The sequence below is a fragment of the Cygnus atratus genome, chromosome 2, assembly GCF_013377495.2.
Source record: "Cygnus atratus isolate AKBS03 ecotype Queensland, Australia chromosome 2, CAtr_DNAZoo_HiC_assembly, whole genome shotgun sequence".
NCBI lineage: Eukaryota > Metazoa > Chordata > Aves > Anseriformes > Anatidae > Cygnus > Cygnus atratus.
The window spans coordinates 116622113-116645085 of NC_066363.1; the positions used below are offsets into that span (position 1 = coordinate 116622113).

At 40.9% G+C, this 22973-nt stretch overlaps 1 protein-coding gene across 1 annotated transcript in view; it reads left to right on the forward strand.

Moving 5' to 3' along the window:
• Positions 1–2603: 2603 nt before the first annotated feature.
• The window catches only part of LOC118251221 (chloride channel protein C-like), a 79059-nt gene continuing 58689 nt past the window's right edge, over positions 2604–22973 (forward strand). Inside the window, exons 1-8 of the mRNA XM_035553153.2 lie at positions 2604–3177; positions 4100–4229; positions 7590–7670; positions 8626–8801; positions 10379–10471; positions 13718–13961; positions 17393–17587; positions 21802–21899. Of these exons, the coding sequence (XP_035409046.1) occupies positions 2933–3177; positions 4100–4229; positions 7590–7670; positions 8626–8801; positions 10379–10471; positions 13718–13961; positions 17393–17587; positions 21802–21899 (1262 nt within the window). The 5' untranslated portion in view covers positions 2604–2932. The remainder of the gene's footprint in view (positions 3178–4099; positions 4230–7589; positions 7671–8625; positions 8802–10378; positions 10472–13717; positions 13962–17392; positions 17588–21801; positions 21900–22973) is intronic.

Consider the following 22973-nt stretch of genomic DNA (forward strand, 5'->3'; position numbering starts at 1 on the left):
ATTCCACCCTGCCCTCCTAAAGGATAGAGGGCACGCGCGTGTGTGTGCATACACATACTCTCACACTTCAGGAAATGCGACAGTATTTAGGTAAATAAAATTATGTTGCCCCATTTCCCCGGTTATTTGGGAGGGAAATTAGCTTGGGAATGGCCAGCTAGCGGCAGTCATTTCATAGCCTCATCTCTTCTGTTCCCCACCCCTCACCTGTGACTCAGGTACCAAGCAGCAGTGGGCCAGTCACTCTCCGATCTTTCCCATTGCCAGGGAGCTGTTTTCCAGGTTCTGACTGGAGGCAGCCTTGCTCAGTCTACCTATGCCTACTGAGGACATCTACCCACTCTTGTTCTTGCCCTGGCCTTGCTCTTGGTCCTGTGGTCATGGTGGAAGCTGCCTGGACATGGAACCAGGAGCTCTGGGGCTCTCAAACAGGGTTTTAGCAGCTTGAAGCAGGCTCTTTCCCCACTGTGGTATTTCAGAGCTCTCTCCCAGTTGAGTCAAATTCAATCTAGAATTTGAGTCCTTGAAGCATTTATAAAAGAAGCGTGTAGCTGCTAGCATTCTGTAGTGATAAACAAAACATACATACTCCTTTCCTTCCTGGTCTCCAGAGGAGCAGTTTCTAAGTAGATTATGACCCCTCTGAGGTAAAATCAATCCTGCAGAAGCAGGAACCAATATTGGAAATGAGTAGAAAACCTGAGAACTGGCCACAGCCTGGGTTCTCTGCTCTTGTGTTGGGGCATTTATCTTCCAGCAGTGAGAAGTATACTTTCCTCAGTGCCTGTAGCCATGGCAAACTCTGAGCTATTGCATCTCGTAGTTAAGCAGAAAGATCCCTGTGTGGTGTTTGGAGATGAAAATTTATTGTAGAAGGCATTATGATCCTTATGCAGGCTTGACAGGACTGCTAATATACCCTCCAAGATGCTCTGTGGGAGAAAGATGAAAGCTCATGTTTGGCATCAATGTGTTAACCGTGCTCCCCCATGCACACAAGGACAGTCAAAATGCATAGTTTCAGGGTCCAATTTGGATGGGGGCAATGAAGCAATATGTATGTCCAGCACAGGAATTTCTGGTACAGAGTGCTTTTACAGCCCTACTAATAATCTGGATTTGCTGCCTTTATTGAAGTATTCTGAAAATAGCTATTTTCTGTTTTAAGGTAGAATAGGTCTTCAACTTTCTTTGTAAAACAATGAATGAATGCCCTGTGAATGCGTGTATGTATTTTACAAGGCCTTGTCTTTCTCTAGAAGTGTGTCCACTCCTTCACTCGGGGATGCAGATGTGCCATCCTGCAGCCTCAGATCTCTTTCTGCTTTGTGGCTGTTTCTTTTTGGACCCTGGCCATTTGTGCACTGCTTCACAGAACATCATGAAATGTATTTCAAATAAGCAAGGGTACTGGTGGATTTAAGTTAACTAGAGAGGAGAACATTGGGGGGGGGGGGGGAGGGAATAAAAATAAGGGGTTGACATTTGGAAAGCCGTTCTTAGTCTGTTTTGTTTTTTAAAGTTTGAAAGCACGTGCGGGTGCCTGTGAAAATTGGCAGTACAGCTGAGTAGCTGCTGTAGAGATCAGGATGGATTAACGTCTGATGGAAATGCAGTCGTCAGCTTCCATCTTCTGGCAACTAGGGACAGCAAAGGCAAAAGCCCAGGTATGCTCTTAGGGATGTGGATGGTATTCCTGTTTGAGGAACAACAGCTGTCCTGTTTGCATAACAAATCATGACGTGGAGCAAAGTATAGCTGTGTTGTCTGAGAGCAGTCTGATTTAGCCTAATCCCTTTCCCCTAGAAACGTAGCTTTAGTTTTATTTGACCTTTTTTTTTTTTTCCTTTTTGCATTGTTCAGTGGATTTAGTGTTTCTGTTTATGCTGTGTTTTCTGTAATACACAGGTTTACTCGTATATACCAGCTTGATCTAATGCAACTAGAAAATGACATCATACGAGTCTTTGTGTCCCAGAAATAAAGAAGAGCACTAAATTGAGATCTCTCGTCATTTAGTACTCATTAACTGACAACCAGGAACAATGTATATTTCTTTATTGTTTCAAATGAGGCATTTCCAAATTGATCCCCACGGCAGCAACTGGAGAGCAGCAGCAATCTTTTACTATCCTGCCTTTGTAACCAAAAACATGCCCTGGAGGTGGCAAACTCAGCATGTTACAGGCTTTTCTTTACAGTAAATATTTAACCTGCAACCAGTTGTCTGCTTTGACTGAGCTGCCAACTTGTAAACTACCTAGTATACGATATCCAAAAGTGGTGAGTTAGGCAATCTTTATTTGCCATTTATTCTTAATTTCTCCAAAGAGATTTATTTGAACAGAAAAAAAATAATTAAGCTATGCAATTTGAAAACAAGTAGATTTTGTCTAAAAAGAAATTTGATAGATTTGCAAATTCAAAAAAAAATGTGTTAGAAATAAGCTTTTTTAGGATGTCTATGTAATACTGAGAATGTAGGGTTTTCCTTTGAATAATGCAGTACATTAATTTTTTTTAAAAAAATTGTGTGATTATATTGAATCAAGATCTTCGGACAGCCCAAAACACAGCATGTGATCCATCTCTTTAGTACAGACAAAGGCCTTATTGCTTAAACATCACTGTCATGTGAAGACTCAGTTAGGAACAGGTGCAATAATTATGTTTCAGTGGACTACCTTAAGGTCTCTCTCTGCTTTGACTTCACCAGAGAGCTCCAGCTCAGACGAGTTTTCATTGCTTCAAAGGTGCTGGGTCTGTGCATAGCCACAGCAAACCAACCCCAAACACAAAACATCTGATCTCTGCGTCACAGCCTCTCCATCCTCATGGGCTTTTTCCATTTCTCTCTCAGCCTCAGGGAGCCTGATCTTCTTGGGCTCACGTTGTTCTTGTTGGCATCCTAAAGATTCTTGGAGCCACTGTCATGTCATCACTTTTTTCATATACGCGACATGTGGATGATGGTGAAGAGGAGATGTTAATGGCAGAAGATCATGGGCCTGATTTGATTCATCCTCATGATTTTAGGAGGCAATGTAGCAGAAGTGATTTAGCATACAGTCACTGCAAGGAGGATGAGAGAGAGCAGCTGGTAGCCCATGAGAGTTTGGATTATTTGCCTTCACACAGTGGAGTTTATAAGAAGTGGCTACAAGAGAAAGCATACAGGTAAATTTGCTTTAAATGCTGTTATGCTGCCTCTAAGCTATGGATAATTGGGGCAATCCAGGGAGATGCCTGCTAGCAGAACGGATGAAGAGAACATTATTTGTTGTTTTTGTACATAGGAAAATACTTTAATAGAATAAAGAAGGGGGCCAAACAGCAAACAACTTCTGTTTAAAAGCATTTGTTGAAAGTGCTTATCCCTTGATCTCTTGATGAATTATTGAAAGTGGAAAAAAAAGGAAAAAGAAAAGAAAAAAAGTTACTACTCAATGTATACAATTTAAAAGAATAACACTTTACAAAAGTTTAGAGGAATGTTTTCTTACTGAGACTTTTCTTGAATTCCTATGCTCCAGTGTAATCTGCAGGAAATACGGCATTTGAATCTCAGTTGGGCTGCTTTAGTTCTAGATGATACCAGATATAAATCAGAAATTATCAGTGCACAATTATTGTTAGAGGTATATGCTTAGAAAAGATACAAACTAGAAGTAAAGATTTACACATTTGTACGATAGGTGCTGTGTCAGTTATTAGTTGTGGTAGAAGACAGGAATTTTCAAAACCAGTTCTAAATGATCTACTGTGTGCTTAATTACTGATTCACATAAATGAGTTTTGAGAGGGCATCAGAAAATCAACATCCGAAAGCAGATTGCACTGCAACTTTATATATAAAAACAAACAAACACACAAAAATCAATGATACTCCTTACCCAAACGGAAATGGTTTTCACCTGAAGGTAGAATTTTGGGAGTGTACGCTTTTGTAAGAGATATTGGTAGAAACAACCTTTTGCTTGTGCAGTCGTGGTTAGTAATCAAATGGTCCTAAAAACTGAAGTTGTGTGTTTATGAGAGGAAACATGCCAAACAGTCCATTGCTGGAGGCTGAGAGGTAACTGTGTTTTCCTATTTCTAGAAAAGAGTGGGATCGATGGCTGCTGATGGGGCTAATAGGAACAGCAGTTGGGATGCTGGGGTTTTTGACTCATCAGATAATTGACTCTCTCATCACATTGAAATGGGACCTGGTGGAAAATTACCTGAAGGTGAGCAAAAGAAAGTTAGATTGACCTCTTTCTGTGCTTGTTTATTGGAAAATCCACATCATGAAGTTTTAACTGACTAGAGGTGCTGCCTGTCTAGGTGAGTATGGACATCAAATATCCTGTGGTTCTTTGTCCAGGCATGCATTGGTGTCCTTTGCGCCAACTTACCCATAGTACAGTATATTATCCGATGGAGTTCTTGTCATGAGATTCGTGAAGGCCTTCCCCTTTGTGCAGGCACACGATGAAAGGAACATGTACTGCATTGTGTATTGTTGATGCCCAAGGGGAGGGATTAGGTTTCCCTTAATGTAACCTAAGCGAGTCCAAGTAAATATGGACTTGTTATCAGAGATGTTACTTGTTTCCATTTCTAGGGTAGCTATCTTTTGCGAATGCTGTGCACAGATTATTGTGGAATGCTTAATTTGTTCTTGATGGGTATCATGGTACTGCCACCTCTGTGATAATCAGGATGGTGGCAGCAAAAATCACTTAATGGCTAAAACCAATGCCATTGTTAAAGCATCTCTGACCCAACTGCTCGGTAAAATTTTAGCATGTTTTGTGGTATCTATGGTAGACAGCAAGAATATAGAAAGGATATTGAAGAGCTTACTGTGAGAAAGGTGCTGTTCAGCTGAATCCTGACCAGGGAGGGACAAGCATCCTTACAGCCGGTGCTGGGGTAAGCATGTATAACCCTCAGGAGTGATCCAGCAGACACAGCAGTTTGTGCAGAAGGGGGCCAATGTCTGCTGGCAACGTTTTTGTGCTCAGCAGTGGTGGCGGGGAGCTGGAGGACATGGTCCCCAGTGCCCAGGGCAGAAATTACCCCTGACACAGGAGAGTCCACAACCCAGAGGAAGCTCCTAAGGCAGGGTGCAGCTCTGTAGGCTTGGGTCTGCAGACAATGCCAGTGTCACTCTTATCTTCAAGACAGACAAGAAGAAGGATCCAGGGAACTATGGGCCAGTCAATCTCCACATAACCCCTGGAAAGGTGACAGCAGGTAGTCCTGGAAACCATTTCTAAACGTATGAAGGACAAGGAGGTGATTGGAAGCAGTCAGCATGGATTTTCAGTGGGTACCACCTTCTGCAATGAAGTGGCTGGAATGGTGGATGTAGTTTGTGCTTAACTTTAGCAAGGCTTTCATCGCTGTTTCCCGTAACATCCTCACAGGCAAACTGATGAAGTATGGGTTAGGTGAGTGGGCAGTGATTAAAAACGGGCTGAACTGTCAGCCTCATAGGGTTCTAATAAGCATCATAAATCCAGCTGGATGCCTGTCACCACAGGTATACCCCAGGCGTCAATGCTGGGGCCAAATACTTCTAGAAATCTTCACTAATGGTCTAGATGGTGGGACAGAGTGTGTGCTTAGCAAACTTGCAGACAAAAACAAAACTGGAAGAAAACAGCTTCCTCAGATGCACTGGGAGGAGTGTTACCAGCAGGCAGAGGTAGGTGATCCTTCTCCTTTATTCAGTGCTGGTGAGGCCAGTTCTGGAGTATTCTGTTCAGTTCTGGGCTCTTCAGTACAAGGGAGACATGGACATACTGGAGTGGACCTGGTTAAGATCCATGAAGATGATAACTGGAGCCTCTGACATACAAGAAGAAGCTGAAGGAGCTGGCATGGTTCAGCCTGAAGAACAGAAGGCTCAGGGGGATCTCACTGTGTGTTTGTAAGTACTTGCTGCGTGAGCCATTGTTACTGAGAGACAGAGACAACCTCCTCTCAGTGGTGTTCAGCAAAGAGAATCAATGACTATAAAGTGAAATACAGGAAATTCCACTTAAACATAAGAAAAAGATTTTCAATATTTTGTGGTCAAGCCCTGGGACGCGTTGCCCAGAGAGCCTGCAGAGCCTGCCTCCTTGGAGACTGTCAAAACCTGACTGGACTCAGCCGTGAGCAACCTGCTTCAAGTCTCTGGTTGGGCTAGGTGGTCTCCAGAGGTGCCTTCCAACCGCCACTGTTCTGTGAAATCAGGATAACGGAATAACGCTGCCAATTGCTGAAGGGCGGATCTCAACCACTTCGCGGAAATGCAGGTGAAGACCTACTCCATTGAAAAGATGGAATATATGAGATAAGTGTATCAGAGGGAATATCCAAGTAATAGACAGGTGTAGGTTTTCCATGTGGAAAGCATATTATAAGGCTCTTGAAATCTTATTTCTTTGGGGATTCTCATATACAAACTAAGCATATGTTTATGAAATACATAAACATTGGATGAATTCACATACATACCTGCATCTATGTATGTGTATGGATATACATGCATATATATGTGTGTATATATAAGCACTGAAGTATAACTAAAGAATATACAGAAACCACAGTTCAACTCCAGGGCACCACAACTGCTGCACACACAGAAGGTCCCGCTGTGTTACAAACTTTGTCCTATTGTATTAAATTAACAAGGAGGGACAGCAGGTGAGCTCTCACAGGCTCTTACAACAATATAAATATTTAGCTCCTGCCCTGGAAAACCTTCCCATCCAAACACCTCCTTCAGCTGCAGATGATCAAAACTCATTTTTGTGCCATTTGCTTTCCTGTTTGCCTGTGCTGCACAATATGCATGCTCCGAAAAGCCTTGGTGTGAGATGCTGACGGGAAGGCTGCGGTGTCCGGCTATAACACTGTGACCTCCGAAATGCAAGGGGTGTGTTTGACCTGCACACACACAATGAATCACAGCCGAGCACTGTGCAAGGAGGCAAAACATGTGGGAGCTGAGGAGCTCTGGAGACAGCGTGGCTGTGGTCAGCCCAAGAACAAACAAACAAACCCAAAATCCAGAGAGACTGAAACGGGTGTTTAAATGTGAGAAGGCGTAGTATGGGAGATATGCTTTTGGTTAAAATAGAGCACAAAAATGCTTCCTTACATATATTCTGTCTATTCATAACAGCTGTGAATTCATGAAGATAATCGCTAGTGTAAGACCTTGACGCCTCTGTTCGAGAAAACATCTGCTGGAGGCTCCATTTAGTGATTTCTAGTGCATGTTCTTAAGGTCCCTTCACTCCACCTCTTTCCCCAGATGGGCTTTGACGAGTAACAACATATCCCTTGCAGTGTTGGTAGAGATGGGGAAAACATCCTGGAAAAAAACAGGACTTGACTCTGAAGGTCAACCTTTACCTTGCTGGCACTCCAGTCCTTTTAAAGAAGCTGCACTGCTTGTTTCATTTATTTATTTATTTTGGTTGGTTGTTTTTTTTACCTGTGGTGCACATTCTGTCCACAGAAGTCTGCGGAACGAAAGATGATTAAAATTCAGGCCATATAGCTGGTATATGGGTGCCAAAGTAACGATCTGTTTCTAAACTGGACAGGATGGCAACTTCCACCTGACGTGGGTGTGCATGCTTGGCACCGGGCTGGCCATGATCCTTGTGTCCTCGAGCTCAGTGCTGGTGAGTGTCGTCTCTAATGGAAGAAGCCCACAATGCAGCAATAACCCACATCTCATGCTCTTCCAAATACTGTTTAATTCAGCATTTAATAAAAAAATATGAAAAAAATCTCTTTCACAACCCAACTGGAGAGGCCTTTTTTTGGCCTTCAGCCTAACGCTGAATTCCACAGCACGTAACTTGTATAAAAGTGTCTGGGGTGAAATCCGTGGTGGCAGCCATGCAATTTACGCTTGGCGTGTGGTGTTTGTAAAATAAATACGAGTGGCAACTCGTGTAACTTGTGAGAACTCAGTGTTTGGAAGGGGCCTGAGCCAAAGACCGTCAGGCCATATAAAAATTACTGTTGGTTTTAGACTGATCTTTTAGCTGCGCTGTGTGTGTATCACTCGCAGCCCAGATCGGTACTTTTACAAGGCTGCAAGGCCCAGAACATTGAGCCTTGCTGCCATTTACTGTCCTGCTGTGCTCAGTTTAATCATAGAAAGACAATTAACAGCGTAGGTGAAAGAAAAAGTGAAGTTTTAATGAGATTCCCACAAAGTCCAGCAGCAGTAGTAGGAAAAGGGAGTTTGCTATGATACAAGTGATAACTGACCAGGTTGGAGCTAGCCAAAGCCTGAGCTGACCGAAGGGCTGCTGCAGGCTCACGTACACCCCTGCCCCTCAGGTAATCTGCACGCAGGCTCCAGCCATGGGAGGCAGGGCCTGGAGCAGAGGTGGGCCCTGCTCCGTGGTTGTCTTCTCTCCTTTCTTCAAGTACGTGCATAGCAGCGCTGTTGGGAACACAGGTTTTTAGACATCTGTAGCCAGAGGTTTACATGTGTATGCATTATTAATTCTGGGAAAATTTGTTTGTGATCAGAGCAAGGTGAGAGCTGGACTTACAGCTGTGTCCATAGATGTGTCTGGCAGGATATGATCGCTGACTCTGCTTATTATTTTCCCTTTGCAGTTCTTTTGTCCAGCAGGTTCACCGTCTGGCTTGCCAGAAATCATTGGGTATTTGAACGGCACTTCTATTCAGCATCTTTTTAATATCAAGACCTTCCTAGGGACGTTTGTCTCATGCGTGCTAGCTGTAGCAGCTGGGCTCTTCTGTGGGCCAGAAGGTCCCATGGTCCATTTGGGGTAAGAAATACCAGACTGAAGTTACACCTATCAAACAATGGGGATGGCTTTGCAATGTCTTTCTTGGTGGCAGCGTTGGTTTAAAACACACCCTGCACTGCATTAGCACAACCAATGTTGTGCTGTCCCCTCTATTCAAGCCACACAGTGAAGAAAAACATTTTTTCACTGTGTTTTAAATATTGGCTGGGTTCCTCAATGCAACTCCCAGCAGGGTTCAGCAAGCAGTTGTCTGGACACCTGCTTACAATGCGCTGAGCAAGAGGGGGAGAGAGGGTGGGCAAAACTGCCATTGATTTTCTTCCTGGAAGCAACCTGTCCCGCGGCAAGGCTGGCTGCCATGCACCTCGCGTAATGGCTTTTACCTATGCAAAGTCAGTGTAAAATTGCAACCGCTTGAGGATGGCTTTACACAAATGAGTTGGTAAAATTGGTCTCTGATAACATGGTGCAGATCAGTTGTTGGTTAATTTGCTCTTTTATTTCTGTTTCTTTTTGGTTTTGGATCTTATTCATACTTGAGGTTTCTTCTCGTCGCTGACCTGACCAAACCTCTCTTCTCCAGCATGCTTGTACATTTGCTGTTACTCTGTGGGTTTTTATTTATTTATTATTTATCTGTAAGGAGGTGAAGCACCCTTGGGGATGACTCAGATTTTCAAAAAGAGGAGAGCATGGTTAGTCAGAAGGAGGCACAAACCTTTCAGTCAGTGAGTACCAAGGCTTAGCTCTCTCTTTAGGTTTCTTTTGTTTTCTTTGCTGACAGACATTTGTATCCAGGAGCTCGGAGACTGCAGCTGTGATGTTTTTCCTTTGTGCTAGGTTGGTAACAGAGATGCATGAGCCAAATAACTGAATCATATTTCCATGAAGAAAGTCAGCACAGTATTAACGTGATGCCTTTTCAAAACACAGGACTTAAGAGCTAGTTTAATTTAATTTAGTTGGAACCTTCTACCATTTTTATTAAACATAAACACACATAAGTTGCTAAAAGCCTCTGAGAGATTTGTTAAGACCCCTAATTTAAGTCTTGTAGAAAAGTCTTCCAAGATTATACAATGAATAGATTTTTCATTTCACTAAGGATTTGGTTTTCTTTTTTTTTCCATTTAATTGTAGTTTGAAGTGCTGCCTGGGAACACACTGTAATAATTTAAATCCTTACATATCTTCTGTCAGAGGCAGAGCTGTTCTGCCTGCCATGGTCATTAACCTGGGGGCAGATGATTGAAATGATGGGCTACAGTCTGACATGTCACCACACTTGGGCAGACATTAACATGCAGTTCTTCAAAAGGCGTTTCATGGTCAATCATCGCAATGCTCCTTGCAAAAGAACCATTTAAGTCTCTAGTTAAGAATCTGAAAGTCTTCAATAGCCTCCTGCTTTATGTCAACAGGACTTTGCATACTTAAAAGATATGTTGAACATTTTCCTTGTTTAAATCTGTTGAAGCCAGTCTACCTTTGCTGCTGCATGCCGGCTAAGGCTCTGTCCTCCCCTGCCTTGAACCATGGCTGATTTATGAATAATTTACTGAGGAGCTCTCTCAATTATACAACATCACTTTTAGTGCTATCCTGGGTTGTGGCCTGAGCCAGCTGCAGTCGGACACCCTTGGCATCCACCTTCCGTTCTTCACCAGGTTCCGGAATTCAGCTGACAAGTAAGTGATGGGTAGGGTGCAGGCTGCGGGGGTCTCTGTGGCTCCCCCTCTGCCCTCTGTGCTCCAGGGCTATCTAGCATCCCACCAGCGAGCCCCTCATGTCTCAAGGAGGAAACCCATCTTTTGGTCTTCCTGCTGTTTGTCACTTTGGGGTGGAAAAAAAAAACAACCCACACCTCACCTTGCTTAATAAAAATAAACCTTCTCAAGTGGTTTTATTGAATGCTTGTGGAAAAAGTGCGTTAATGCTGAAGACCTTTTTCCATCGTCTTCTCAGCTGTAAAAGGAGGGAGAAAAATGCAAGAGTTTTAGCCATGGGCTTTATCCTCAAACTAACGGTGTCAGCTCAGGAAATGGGAGATGATGGGGATTGGATTCCATAGTGCGCACTAAGGGAGCTTTGTTTTGTTTTTCTAGTTTAAGAAAGGTAAATTGCTTTTGTCACTTTTTAAATCTGTCTCTTCTCTGATTATGTATGTCTGCAAGGTAGCTCTGGTAAGCTCTCTCTTTTGAACAGGTCTATGGAAATTAATGAGATTAATTCCCAGAAAAAAGAAATTACAAACCAGTTTATGTCTTTTGGGTGGTATTTGTTATCATGTTGTCATATAAAACATGCACACAAAAGCTCATGCAATACTGATTTTTCTAAAGCAAGAAAAAGAGAAAGACTCACATGTTAATTTCCTAAGAAAAACAAAGTAGCCAATAAGAAGAGTTCATATGAATGGCCACTGTGAACTATCTGTAGCTTGAAAGTAAATCAAAAAATACCAGAGGGAAGATACGGGATCCCCTTTGCCTTTATGCTTTTAAGGTCAGTCATTTAAATAAATCTGAGACATGCTGGTCTCAGCAAAATGTTACTCACGGAAGGAGTCAGCAATTGTGGTAAGAGAAACACCGAGAGCTTTTGTTTGTCTCTGCAGCGTACAGTTACAGAGTAATTAGAAAGAAGTGTTAACTTGTGGGCAGGAACTGTCCTGGGAGAGACAGGTTGTGTGGAAGTCCCCTTTAGAAAAAGGATTATTTCTGAGGAAATTTCTGAAATTTTCTGAAAAATTCTGAAATTTCTGAGGAAAATTCCAGTCTAAGCAAGGCCTCACTTCCTTTGCAAAGATCAGGATGAAAGAATCCCACTCCCCCAGTATATTTTGTAGTTATTAAGTAGGCTCAGAACCCTCTTGCAGTACTGCCACAGGCCCAGCAGTAACTCAACCAGCATGAGGATGCTGAAGGATCCTTGGCTTCTGTCCATCAAGCAGCTGTAACGGATCTGTAGGACTGGAGGGGTCTCCAATGGCTTTGCTGATACTACTGATGTGACACACAGCATGTGCAACTGGCTGGAGCAAGAAGTTGAAGATGTCCAAGCAAAATTCCCCTACTTTTTACTGTGGCATGCAGTATCTGTGGAGTTCCCTACTGCTGAAAATAATGTTACTTTGCAGATACAACATATAAGTAAAAATCCATGCAATCCATGCAGTGCCTAACTCCATGTTTGTAAACAGGGAAATTTCAGATGTGAAGTTGCCTGTGTAGTTTTATGGTGGGCTCCTCCACAGTCCTTGGAGGAGAGGGACCTTGTACGGGCTTTGACATATGAGCTTTCTAATATCTTCAATTTTTTTTTCTGTTGTTTGTCTTTATTGCCACCCATCTTTGTATTGATAAAATTTTTGGATATCACAGAAAAGTCAGAAGGGACACCTAATAAAGGGTGCATGTTTTCAGATATCTGGTCATATATATATATATATAGTATATATATTATTTGCTGAGAACTTGACATTTTTTAACACTTCAAATACTGGAGTATTTTGTATACTCATTGACCTCAGTTAGTAATGAACACCCAGCATTATTGCAAATCATCCCTGAGGGTCTCAGTTAGCACATCCAAAGAATGCAAGTTTTATAAGCTGGTGAGCACTAGTGATTCGTGCAATATATGTGTCAGCATCAGCCCAGTTTCCATTGCAAGCGCTAAATTTGAATAGTTTTCCAAGGCAGATTTCTTCCATAACATTATTTCCTCTTTCTATATCCTTTCCACTGTTCCGCACACTACAGTCTTTCTTAAAAATGTATGATGCAGAATGTTGTTTTCATATAATGAAAATTTTGTTTCCCTTTGGAAACAAAATGATAATGTGTGTGAGAAAATGAATAGTAATACATGTATAAGAGCAGACTGTCCCTTAATGCCTTTCTTTACAACACTATAATTCTTTTTTGTTACCTATATATTTTTTTAAAGGTTGGACGTGGTGCTTAGGGACATGGTTTAGTGGGTGATATTGGTGGTAGGGGGATGGTTGGACCAGATGATCTTGGAGGTCTCTTCCAACCTTAATGATTCTATGATTTTTCTTTTATTTATTTATTTTTCTTTACTGTGACTGTCTGACTGTGCAGATCTCTGCTATTTGAGCTCGTAGTGCTGCTTACAGCAACACAAATTTGTTGCTCCTCAGTGTGTATGAGAGCTTCACACCTTTATGGGAGGAAGACAGAGCATATATGTTCCCCGTGGATTTCTCAGATATATACAGACCGAAGAACTGCTTGAGACCATAGGCTCCAGACTGTACTTTCATTCTCTGGTGAATTCCAGACTTTCTTACCTTTTTTCCTGCAATATTTCACCTCTGTGCCTGTACTGATTCCAAGATATGAAATGATACCTCTGCCTGGCATTACACTGCTGGGTGCCAGTTCAGCATCTTGCTGGCACGGCGCTGCATTCCTCATGTGATGTTCTAGGACTGAGGAGTTTTGTCAAGGTTGAAGGTCAAGAAGGAGAACAACAGTTATAGTATAAAGGAAATCTGTGAATGAAATGTTATTTCCCCATTCCTGCTGACAAAATCCCACAAAAACTCAGAGAAGGACTATTTAATGTTTTTACTACTGTATGGGTGCTTCAGTCACTGTTATGATTGGGCACATTTTTCCTTCACAAGCCCTTGTGGACTTGGCAGTATATCAAAATCACTGCATTTCTAAGCTGCCAAGTAGCCCCAATAACTTGAGCCATAAGAATCAAATATGAGACCAGATCTGTATTCAGATCCTAGAGATGAAACGTGCCATGATAACCCCCAAATGAACCATCAGTTCTTTAAATTCAGCTCCTTAAACACAACTTTGACATGAAAAAATGTTTCTGAAGACCTTTTGTTTCTTTTCTTTATTTTTTTTCCTACTATTATCAAATTTTGACTTTTCTACCTGTTTCAGGCGCAGTTTCATTACGGCTGGTGCGGGAGCAGGGATAGCTTCAGTACTTCGTGCCCCCATTGGTGGGCTGTTGTTCACCCTAGAGGAGGTGTCTTCCTTCTGGAACATCAGGTTGGCCTGGCAAACCTTCTTTTGCTGCCTGATGGCTACCTTCACCACGGATTTGCTGTCCTCTTCTCTTTATGGGTTTGTTTACAGAGGCCATTTTGGATTTTTTGAAGCAGAGAAAAGAATTCTGTTTTGGGTAAGTACTGTGTGGATGTGGGAGGAAATGGATGCAGAGTTTTAGGCTTGTTTCTCTCAACATTATTCTTTGGGGAGTAAGGGGTAAGCGGGACTGAGAAGGGAAAAGGATGGCGTATGTGCAGATATCAGATCAGTGGATATGGGAGCCCTCATGCTTTATGTCTGGTAATCACTTAGATACAAGACAGCTGTTTTGTGTTGCCTACTTAAGCAGAGAAGTACATTTTACATTGTAGTACAAGATGTTCAATGTCTTCTCCTTCTGTGGCTGGCTTGAGCTCTCCTTTGTTGCTGCAGCCATTGCTGTACCATGGCCCTGTTTCTTTGTGCTTACAGATTAAACATTTAAAAACGTGATCACTGTTTGTTCCTGGTTGCACAACAGAGGTCACCTTTGGCCTTCGTTCCTTGCAGCACGATACAACCTTATTCTTTGAATTTTACTTCATGTCCACCTAAAAATAGTTGCTTTTATTATGTTTTTCACTCGTCTTTGTTGTAAGGTAATTCAATAGTGATGTGTGAGAATCATCATCTTCAGTTCTTCGTGACTGAATATCTTTCTCTGTATTATGATGTGACTTGAAGGCCAATTAGAAAGGTAAAAATAAACCTCTGGTCTCATGAATCCCAGTCCACTTTCTGCTACCAAGTAATTTCTCCTAAGGTTATTCCCTGACCACTTTAATCAATCTCTTAATTTATTCTGTTTTAAATCTCTCTAGCAATACAAAAACCAGAAATAATGACATTTTTCCACATGTAGGCATATCATGATTTGGAAAACAGGAAATATTTTGTGTGTGTGTGCATGCTACCTGATATAAATACAATGATTTTGCACATGCTATGCAAAAGTATTTGTGGTATATTTGTTTTATCACAAATTTAGCTGGGGCAATGGGAGAAGACACTGGTTTTTAACCCAAATCCTTTTTTGTGGACCAACTCTTTGTGTAGTCCCCCCAACAACTGTAGTGACACAACCAAGAAGGCATAAATTTGTGGTAGAAAGGTGAGACGAAATGGACAATGAAGAGGTCAGGCCTGCTGAAGACAGCTTTATTGCTGAAGCCAAAGTATTGTGTAATGGACAGCTGCATGCACAGAGGAGAGCGGATTTACTTTGTTCGCTATTTTACAATTAACATTGCTCTTTCGACACTCTTTTCAGGTTGTTTTCTGAAAAGAGCAGTGGATTCTGTCTCCTGTCTTCTTTTAGTGTCATTAGCAGGAAAAGCTAGCTAAAATTATTATCTAGATGGCTTCTGTCAGGGTTCAATAGTTTTTGGCTCACAAGTTGGTACAGATAACCAGAAATATTTTCATTTCACTGAACACTGGGCTCAGGGGAAATTTCGCTTCTTTCATGTTTTGTGGCATTAACCAACAGAGTTTACAGTGGATAAACTCTGAGTTGAAAGTTTGTGGGTTTTGTTTCTCAAGAAAACTATTTGTTTTCTTTAGCTTCCTTCTACTCAGGAAAAGGTTACAGGAGGAATTTATTGTGCCCCAGAGCTTGAGATTTTCAGGAAGCTTCACTTTTATGTAGAGGGTTGGATTATTTATAAAGGTGAAGCTTGTTCTGTAGGTAACAGATTTTTCTTGATGACTGGCCAAAGCATGTGGCTAACGCTATGACAAAACAATACACTCCGCCACTGTTCATTCCCAGAATGCAGAACACTGGCTTGATTTTACTTGTATTGCCACACATGTGCAGTGTGACATGTGTATATTGCTTTAAAACAATCATCTCAGTATATCTTTCCCTTAGGAAAAATGGGGGAAGGGAGAGAAAACAGTAAAAACCTGCGTGTCCATTTTTAACTTTCATGCGGGATTGGAATTAAGTAGAACATGCTGGAAGATATTTGGATCCTGCAGTAAATAAAACAAATTTTCTACTTCTAATTGAGCTATTCCTTCTAAATTTCAACATCTTAAACATTGCATCTATTTAAATCCTTTGGAAAATGATGGATTTTGATGCAGCTATTGGTAAAAATAGTATTACTGAAGTTTTGGTTAGTATGTATAACAGACATATATGATTGTTGTAGTCCTGATTATAGGGCAAGATACACCTTAAGTCACTCCTGGCTTCCTCTGAGTGTGTCTCCAGGTGTTGACTTTCTTGTGTCTGGGAATGAATGCTGGGATTCTGCCTTGTTCAGGCCAGTTTTCTCAGTCTGCAGCACCCAATGGACCAACTCTTCAGGCCTGACTGGATTTTGACCCTGGCATTCTTCCTCTCAGGAGATACCGTCAGTGCTTAGAACAGCCTCCTGGTGGATTTCTTAAACTCTAGGCTATTTCTAGGAGGAGGAACAAGAACAAGATTAAGGAAAAAGAATAAGAAGAGGAGTAAAAAAAATAACTTGAGCAGTAAAAGGGATTGTGTGCTTGCTCAAGCAATTTAGAGAAGGCTACCAGTTTCTCCTATGCACTACCCCAAATATTATCCCAGTGTAGGATTTTTTTTTTTCAGCCCTTAACATGTGCCCCTACTGCTCTTTGCCAGTTAGCTTTTCAAATGTTTCATGATTTCTTACTCTGTCCAGATCATACTCTTAACAAAAAGCTGTGTAACTCTAAGCCTGGGCGAAGGAAATAATATTCTCACAGCATTTAATAGGTTTCTACCAATCTATTGACCTATTGACCCCTTTTTGTTGGCTGGAAGGTAATATTAAAGCATGATATTGCTCTCATCCTTGCTGCCTATTTAGGAATCAAGCAGAAAATTCAGTTACTATTCCAGCTGTCAGATTATGTTCTACATTTGTAATTTGGTATTCCATGAGTTGTTCCAGATCAGCATCAAATTTCAGTTTTACTTAGAGTTTATAAATAATCTCAATGCACATGGAAGTAGGTTGACACTTAATAAATGAACTTTCGCAAATTATGAGGTAGATATAGATACTGTGAGCAAAGATACTGCGAGCAAGCTCTGGCCCAGCAGAGTCTTTCAAAGTCTTCACTAAAACTAATGTGTCATGTTATTTGGATGTAATCTGAAGTGCTGAGTGTTTACGCTGACAGCAATGCATCATCGAAGTTTCTGTTAGATTCATTACTTTCCCTAGGGAAAAGATGGGCCCAAGAGGACACTTCTGACCTTGACTTATCAAATTACTTGTTCAAGTCCTTTACAGCTATTCAGAAATGAAAATAACTGGCTCATGGAGCTATATGTGACAATGAAAATATCTACCTGCTGGCTCCACTCCTGTGAGGTTTGTAGGAGCAATACACTGCCTCATGTGAGAGCAGCTTTAAATTAATTAGCTGAGTCCCTAAACCAGGAGGAAAGATTTATTTCTTCTGTGGAAATTACTTTGTGGTATCAGGTTTTGTAGGAGAGGGTGCAATATGTCATGTCATTGGCAGGATGCTCAGAACATATTTTCTTCTTCTACACAGGTTAAGAACTTGCTGGACATGCACGTCTTGGCCTTCATTCCAACCATCCTGCTTGGAATGCTTGGAGGTCTTCTGGGAGCTCTCTTTGTTTCCCTAAATATAAAAATTAATAAGTTACGTATGCAGTTCTTTAATTCAATTCCAAAATCATCAGTTAGAAAAACAAGCAAGCTGTTGGAAACTGTGCTCATCCTTGTAAGTAAATAATCCTTTTCTCTTGATTATATAATGTTTACAGTGGTTAATGAGGGTAGATCATAAGTTGGATGCAAAAGTGAATCTGGCCCTCTGGCTCTTGACCTAATGTACAATGGAGTAGAATAGACATACGGGTTTCCAGAGGATGTGTAGATATCTAATGTTGGTAGGTATAAAAGAAAGTTGGTTGTTATTGTTGTGGTGTTATTTGTTTTTTGTTTTGCTATGTTTTTCTTTAAATACTTGAAGTATTTTACCGTCCTGCTCTCCTGCTGCTGCTTTATTCTGATGGTGCTAGCTCAGCTAGGTGACATCTGCCACTCACGCTAGGGTGTTTCTGCACTTATTTGGGATTTATAGAGGGCTGTAATAGTAGGTTTCATCCATTTTTTCCCACTTTCCCTTGCTCATGGCTGGCCTTCTCATTACCCCACAGAGTTAGCTTGCTGCCATGCCCTGTAGCAGAACAAGGTGGACATCCTTCTCCACTCCTCTGTACCTGGAGAACTTTTCAGCTGTCAGCATTGGAAAGAATCAGGAGACCTCAGTCATATGTATTTTTGCCTCAAGACAGCAATGGAGATCTCTGTCTGTTGTAAGAATAAATGCATGAATAATAAATGCCATAGTGACTTTGAAAGATGTGACTAGGTATAGAAAACTTTCTGGACCTAGTTGTGTATCTGGGGTCAGTTAGTCCTGTTCATCACTGATGGAGGCTGGCCTGGAGTCTCAAGTGTTATGATATAAGGCACGATGGTGTCACTTTACCTCTAGGCTTTGCAGTTTCCATTTGGCATTGTATGACTTTATCTTGTGGGGAGTCATCAGAACAAGAAGGATATAGAAACAAGGTTCCCATGTTTTGAATATTTTCATAATTTTAAATTTTATGGTTTGGCTTCAACTTAAGAATATTGTTAAATGTGAAGGAGAAAAGCCTTCAGAACTTTTCTACTGCATGTCCAGTAAAATATGCGCAGTTGGGTTTCTCTGTAAGTTTCTCTAGTGAGTACGGGCTTGTCATAATTTTCACTTCTCTATTTTTAAGGAAGTCTTTCTGAGGAGTTTTCAGACCTTTTAAAGTGTTGAGATGACCTTTCTGTGGGAAAATCGGTGCACACTGAAGATCCTTTCTTGTGCCCTCTTTTAGGCACACTTGCTAGTATGTTTTATGTGTGCTACATATTATTTATTTATTTTTTTTAATGTACTATTGCACTTCCCTCCCTCCTGGAGAGAAGGTTGTTGAATTGTTTATCAGTGAGGTGACCATATAGATGCTCTTCACCCATCAGCCCAGACACGGGCTTCAGAGCATCTACTCTGAGATGACAGAACACAAGCTTTGGGGAAAAGCAGTCAGCTTGGCTTGCATTAGCTACCTGGATAATACTGACAGAAAACAGTTAGTATTTTAAATACTAGGAGGGAAACTTTTAGAGCTTAAAGTGTGAATAACCATAGGTTGAGGTCAAGTTTCTGCAATCTGTAGTGATTCATTTTCTCCACAGATTGGTACAGAGATATGTATGTTTCCCATAGGTTGCACTATTTTTCCTCTCTGTAAGGTCTGAAAGAGTGCATTTCATTTACTCCTTGAAAACTGTACATGCTATGGGAGTCCAGTTCCTCCTACTCCTCCTCGGCCGAGTCCTGCTCATTGCTCAGAGCAGCCTTCTGCTCGTTTGGTTCTCTGTTAGCACAACAGAGATGCAATCTGAGCTTCTTTAGGAGGATCAGGAGAGAAGGAGTGATCTGCCGTGAACACTCTGCACAGGAGCACGTCCATATACCATTGATGACAACTGGATTTTAGCTCCTCTTAGTGGCAGGATGTCGGCTTTTCAGCTTGGAGCTGTGTTCAGCATCTCGCAGATGTGAGATACCCTGAGGAAGCTCACATGAAGCTTTTTGCTTCCATGTTTGAAGGAGTGGATAAAGTAGGTAGGGAAAATGGCATTTCCTTGCTCCAGGGAGCATCTTTTGCCTGCGCAACCTTCTTCTGTTGTGCTGCAGATTTGCTCCCAGGTCTTGAAGAGGAGTTGGGACTTCGTGCTGAGTGCTGCAGTGATACACCCTGAGAAAAATCCCTGAGTGGCAAGTTTTCAGTCCATCAGAATGAGGAGTAAAGCTCCTTGTGTGTCTCCCATTAGTCCTGTATAAACTAAATGGTTTCCAAAGGACCTCAGTTTGTGAAAGGTCAGGTTTGTAACAATTATTGTTTTAATGATTTGGAGCCAGAGCTCTGCTTTTGACAGCCACTTCCCCTACCATTGGGAAAGGTTTGGCTTTCTCATAATACATTACAAAAGCTTTACATACGCTACTTAGAAAAACACACAGTTCCTTGTTACTTTTTGGAACAACAAAAAACAGCAAAAAAACAGCCAAACGAAGAAAAAAACATGCCACAGCAGAAGCCAGCATGACCCAGCTTGTTTGAAGATACTGTAGGATTAAATTTGAGATTAGTTAGCAAAGAGTCAAAGATTCAGTGTCAGACACAGAGAAAATGCCTCACAGAAGCTATTTTATACTGCTTAGGAGTGTCACCTTACTGACTCCAAAAGTTCATGGAGTGGTGAGCACCTTGCCAGATCACACCTGAAACTGCAAGAATAGCAGGTGTTTTGTGGGCTATAATTATTACAAAAGCTTTGCAACTTACATATTTTGCCTTCATCATTTTAAATAAATAAATAAACAAAATAGAAACCTACTTTTTTTTTTCCCCATTAACTTTGTAGCATGAACTCTTGTTCAGACTTTTTTTCCTTTTTATTAGCTCTAGGGGATCCTGTTCAGGTCACAGTCCTTATTTTATTATAACTTGAAAAACAAAACAAAAAAAAACCAAAAAAACAGGAAAGAAACTGTTTGATCTGAGAAAGAACCGTACAGTTTCTTTTCTTTTTTTTTTTTTCTTTTTCATAAACTCACATAATCAGCCAACTGAAAGAAACTATGTCACAGCCACTTTAACCCAAAATAATCTTGTATAAACCAGTCTGCATTTAAACTTGGAAAGAACCCATCATGGTATCTTCCACACCCACAACATAACCCGGAGTACCATTCTTTTGACTGGAATTGAATATCTAATCTTCAGCCCATAGATTAAGCAAAGCCGTCTTCCTAAGTGCCCTTCTGCCCCTTGGCCTGTATTTGCTTCTCTTCAATTCATCACCTTGCTCTCTGTGAGGAAATCACACTGTAGACAATGTTTTGCCAAGAATCTGGCAGAGCTATCTTCCTTTTTCTTTCTTTACTTTTTTTTTTTTAATCTCGTTGACTAATGCTTCTGTTCCAAAAGCTTAGTGTTTCCATGCATATATGCATATATACACATATATTAAGCTGTCAAAACTTTAAAAGGTTAAGTGAAAGGATATATTTTTTTTCTATTTAACTGTGAAGATAGGCTACTGCTTTAAATCTCTAGCCACTGGCTCTGTTCTAGCTGTCCTAGCTGCTGTTGGACTTTGTGGCTTTGGCAAAAACTTGACCTGGGTTTGAACTGTCCCAGAGTTAAGTTTTCAGAAAGAAAACTTGACCTAAGCTTTGTGAAGACTGAACCTCTCCCATTTTTACCTATCTCTTTTAGAAGTCCTCTGCCCATAAGTTTATAATCTTGGAGATACAGGGAAACAAATGCTTGAGATATGATTGTCAGACAAATTAGTCACAATTGCAAGCAGTTGAATCTGAGCTTGAGGGCTTCTATAAATGTGCTACCTGAGCTGTTTTATAACAATCACAAAGTGTATGAAATCTTGTGCTTGGAAAAATTATTATTAATATGATTGTGTGTTCCAGTAGCTTCTCTCTAGATGTCTATTGATTTTTTTTTTCCAAATCTCTTTTTTTGGGATGGAGGGGGTGGTGAGGAGGCTGGGCATGTGGTGAGCATCCAGCGTGTTCCAGGTCTTCCAGGGAGGTGGCTGTGGCCTTTTGATGGCTACAGAGAGAGACTGCAACTGGAGACCCAAGTTGCAATGGGTCAGTGCATTAAGTTAGATGAATCCGGGCCCTACTGTTTTTGTTTGTTTGTTTAATGGACAAAGGCTGAGTTGGGATATGTGGGAAAGACCCCAAGGACAATTGCCTTCTGGTAACTGCTGGCACTGCTGATTTTAGACACTTTTCTTTCTGTTTTTCTCTGTTTCTATGTCTCATGATAGTTTATTTGCTTACTTGAATGCCTGCAGGTATGTACGACGACTGTTACTGTATATTTACCGTATTTCTTTCCCTGCACTCCAGTCATGAATGTGAGAGACAACCAGCTGAGAAACAACTCAGAAATGTAAGTGGGGGTCGTCACCATGAGCTCTTACAATTAATTACAATTAGTATGTAAATTAACATGCAATTAAAATTACAATTAATGTGTAAATACAATTAGTTACAATTTCAGTTGTTACAATTTGTACATTAAATGTTACAGATTTGGGATAAAAAAAATCAAAGGCCTATCAGAACTGAATATTTAGAATGAAATAACCTAGGGACAAGAATCACACAATCTATTAGTCACTGACATTTAATCACACAAACTTTTCTAGTGAGAAACATTCGCCATAATGTCAAATTAAAGAAAAAAAGAGAAATGAAAAAACAAAAGAGTTCAAAAATGGAAAGAGCCTGAAATGTGACTGTATGCATCACCCAAGCACGTTTTCAATTTAGAATACTAATTTTGCTTTAAAAAGGTATATAGCTATATAAGCCTATAAGCATCAGGCTGTGCTTTGACTGGAAAGCTGGAATGAGCAAAAACCATTGTTTATTCTCAGCTTCAGTCAGCTACTGCTGGCTGAGGGACATGATCAGTCATCTATATAAGAACACCAACAGGTAATGAACACATCAGAGGTGCGTGCCGGTCCAGCACAAACTGTAATAAGGGACCTTAAAATTACAAATACTGTCTTAATAAACAGACAGAGAATATGGAGCTGAATTCTTAGGGATTTTATTGGTGACACACTGAAGAGGTCCTTGAATTTGATACAAGTTTTGTAGTCCAGGTATCTTTCTTGAGAAATACCTATGAGGAATCTAGAGGAAGCAGGAACAGAATAGCTTGGATTTTAGATGAAACAATAGTTTGATTTCACAGTCATTGCACATGGTCACTACCAACTTGTAGTTTAACATGCCCTCCTTCCAAGTGGGCAGCATCCTACATTGCGCGATATGAATGGTAAATGCTGAATAACTTGCCATTGGCGGCTGGACTCCAAACAGCTTATTTAAGCACATGGAAAGCAGACATACTTCCCCATTCTTGCCACCAATTCTAGACTATCATTTGACTTGCAATACTTTGTTCAGTATTGTCTGCTATACTAAATATTTACATATTTTTTATAAAAAC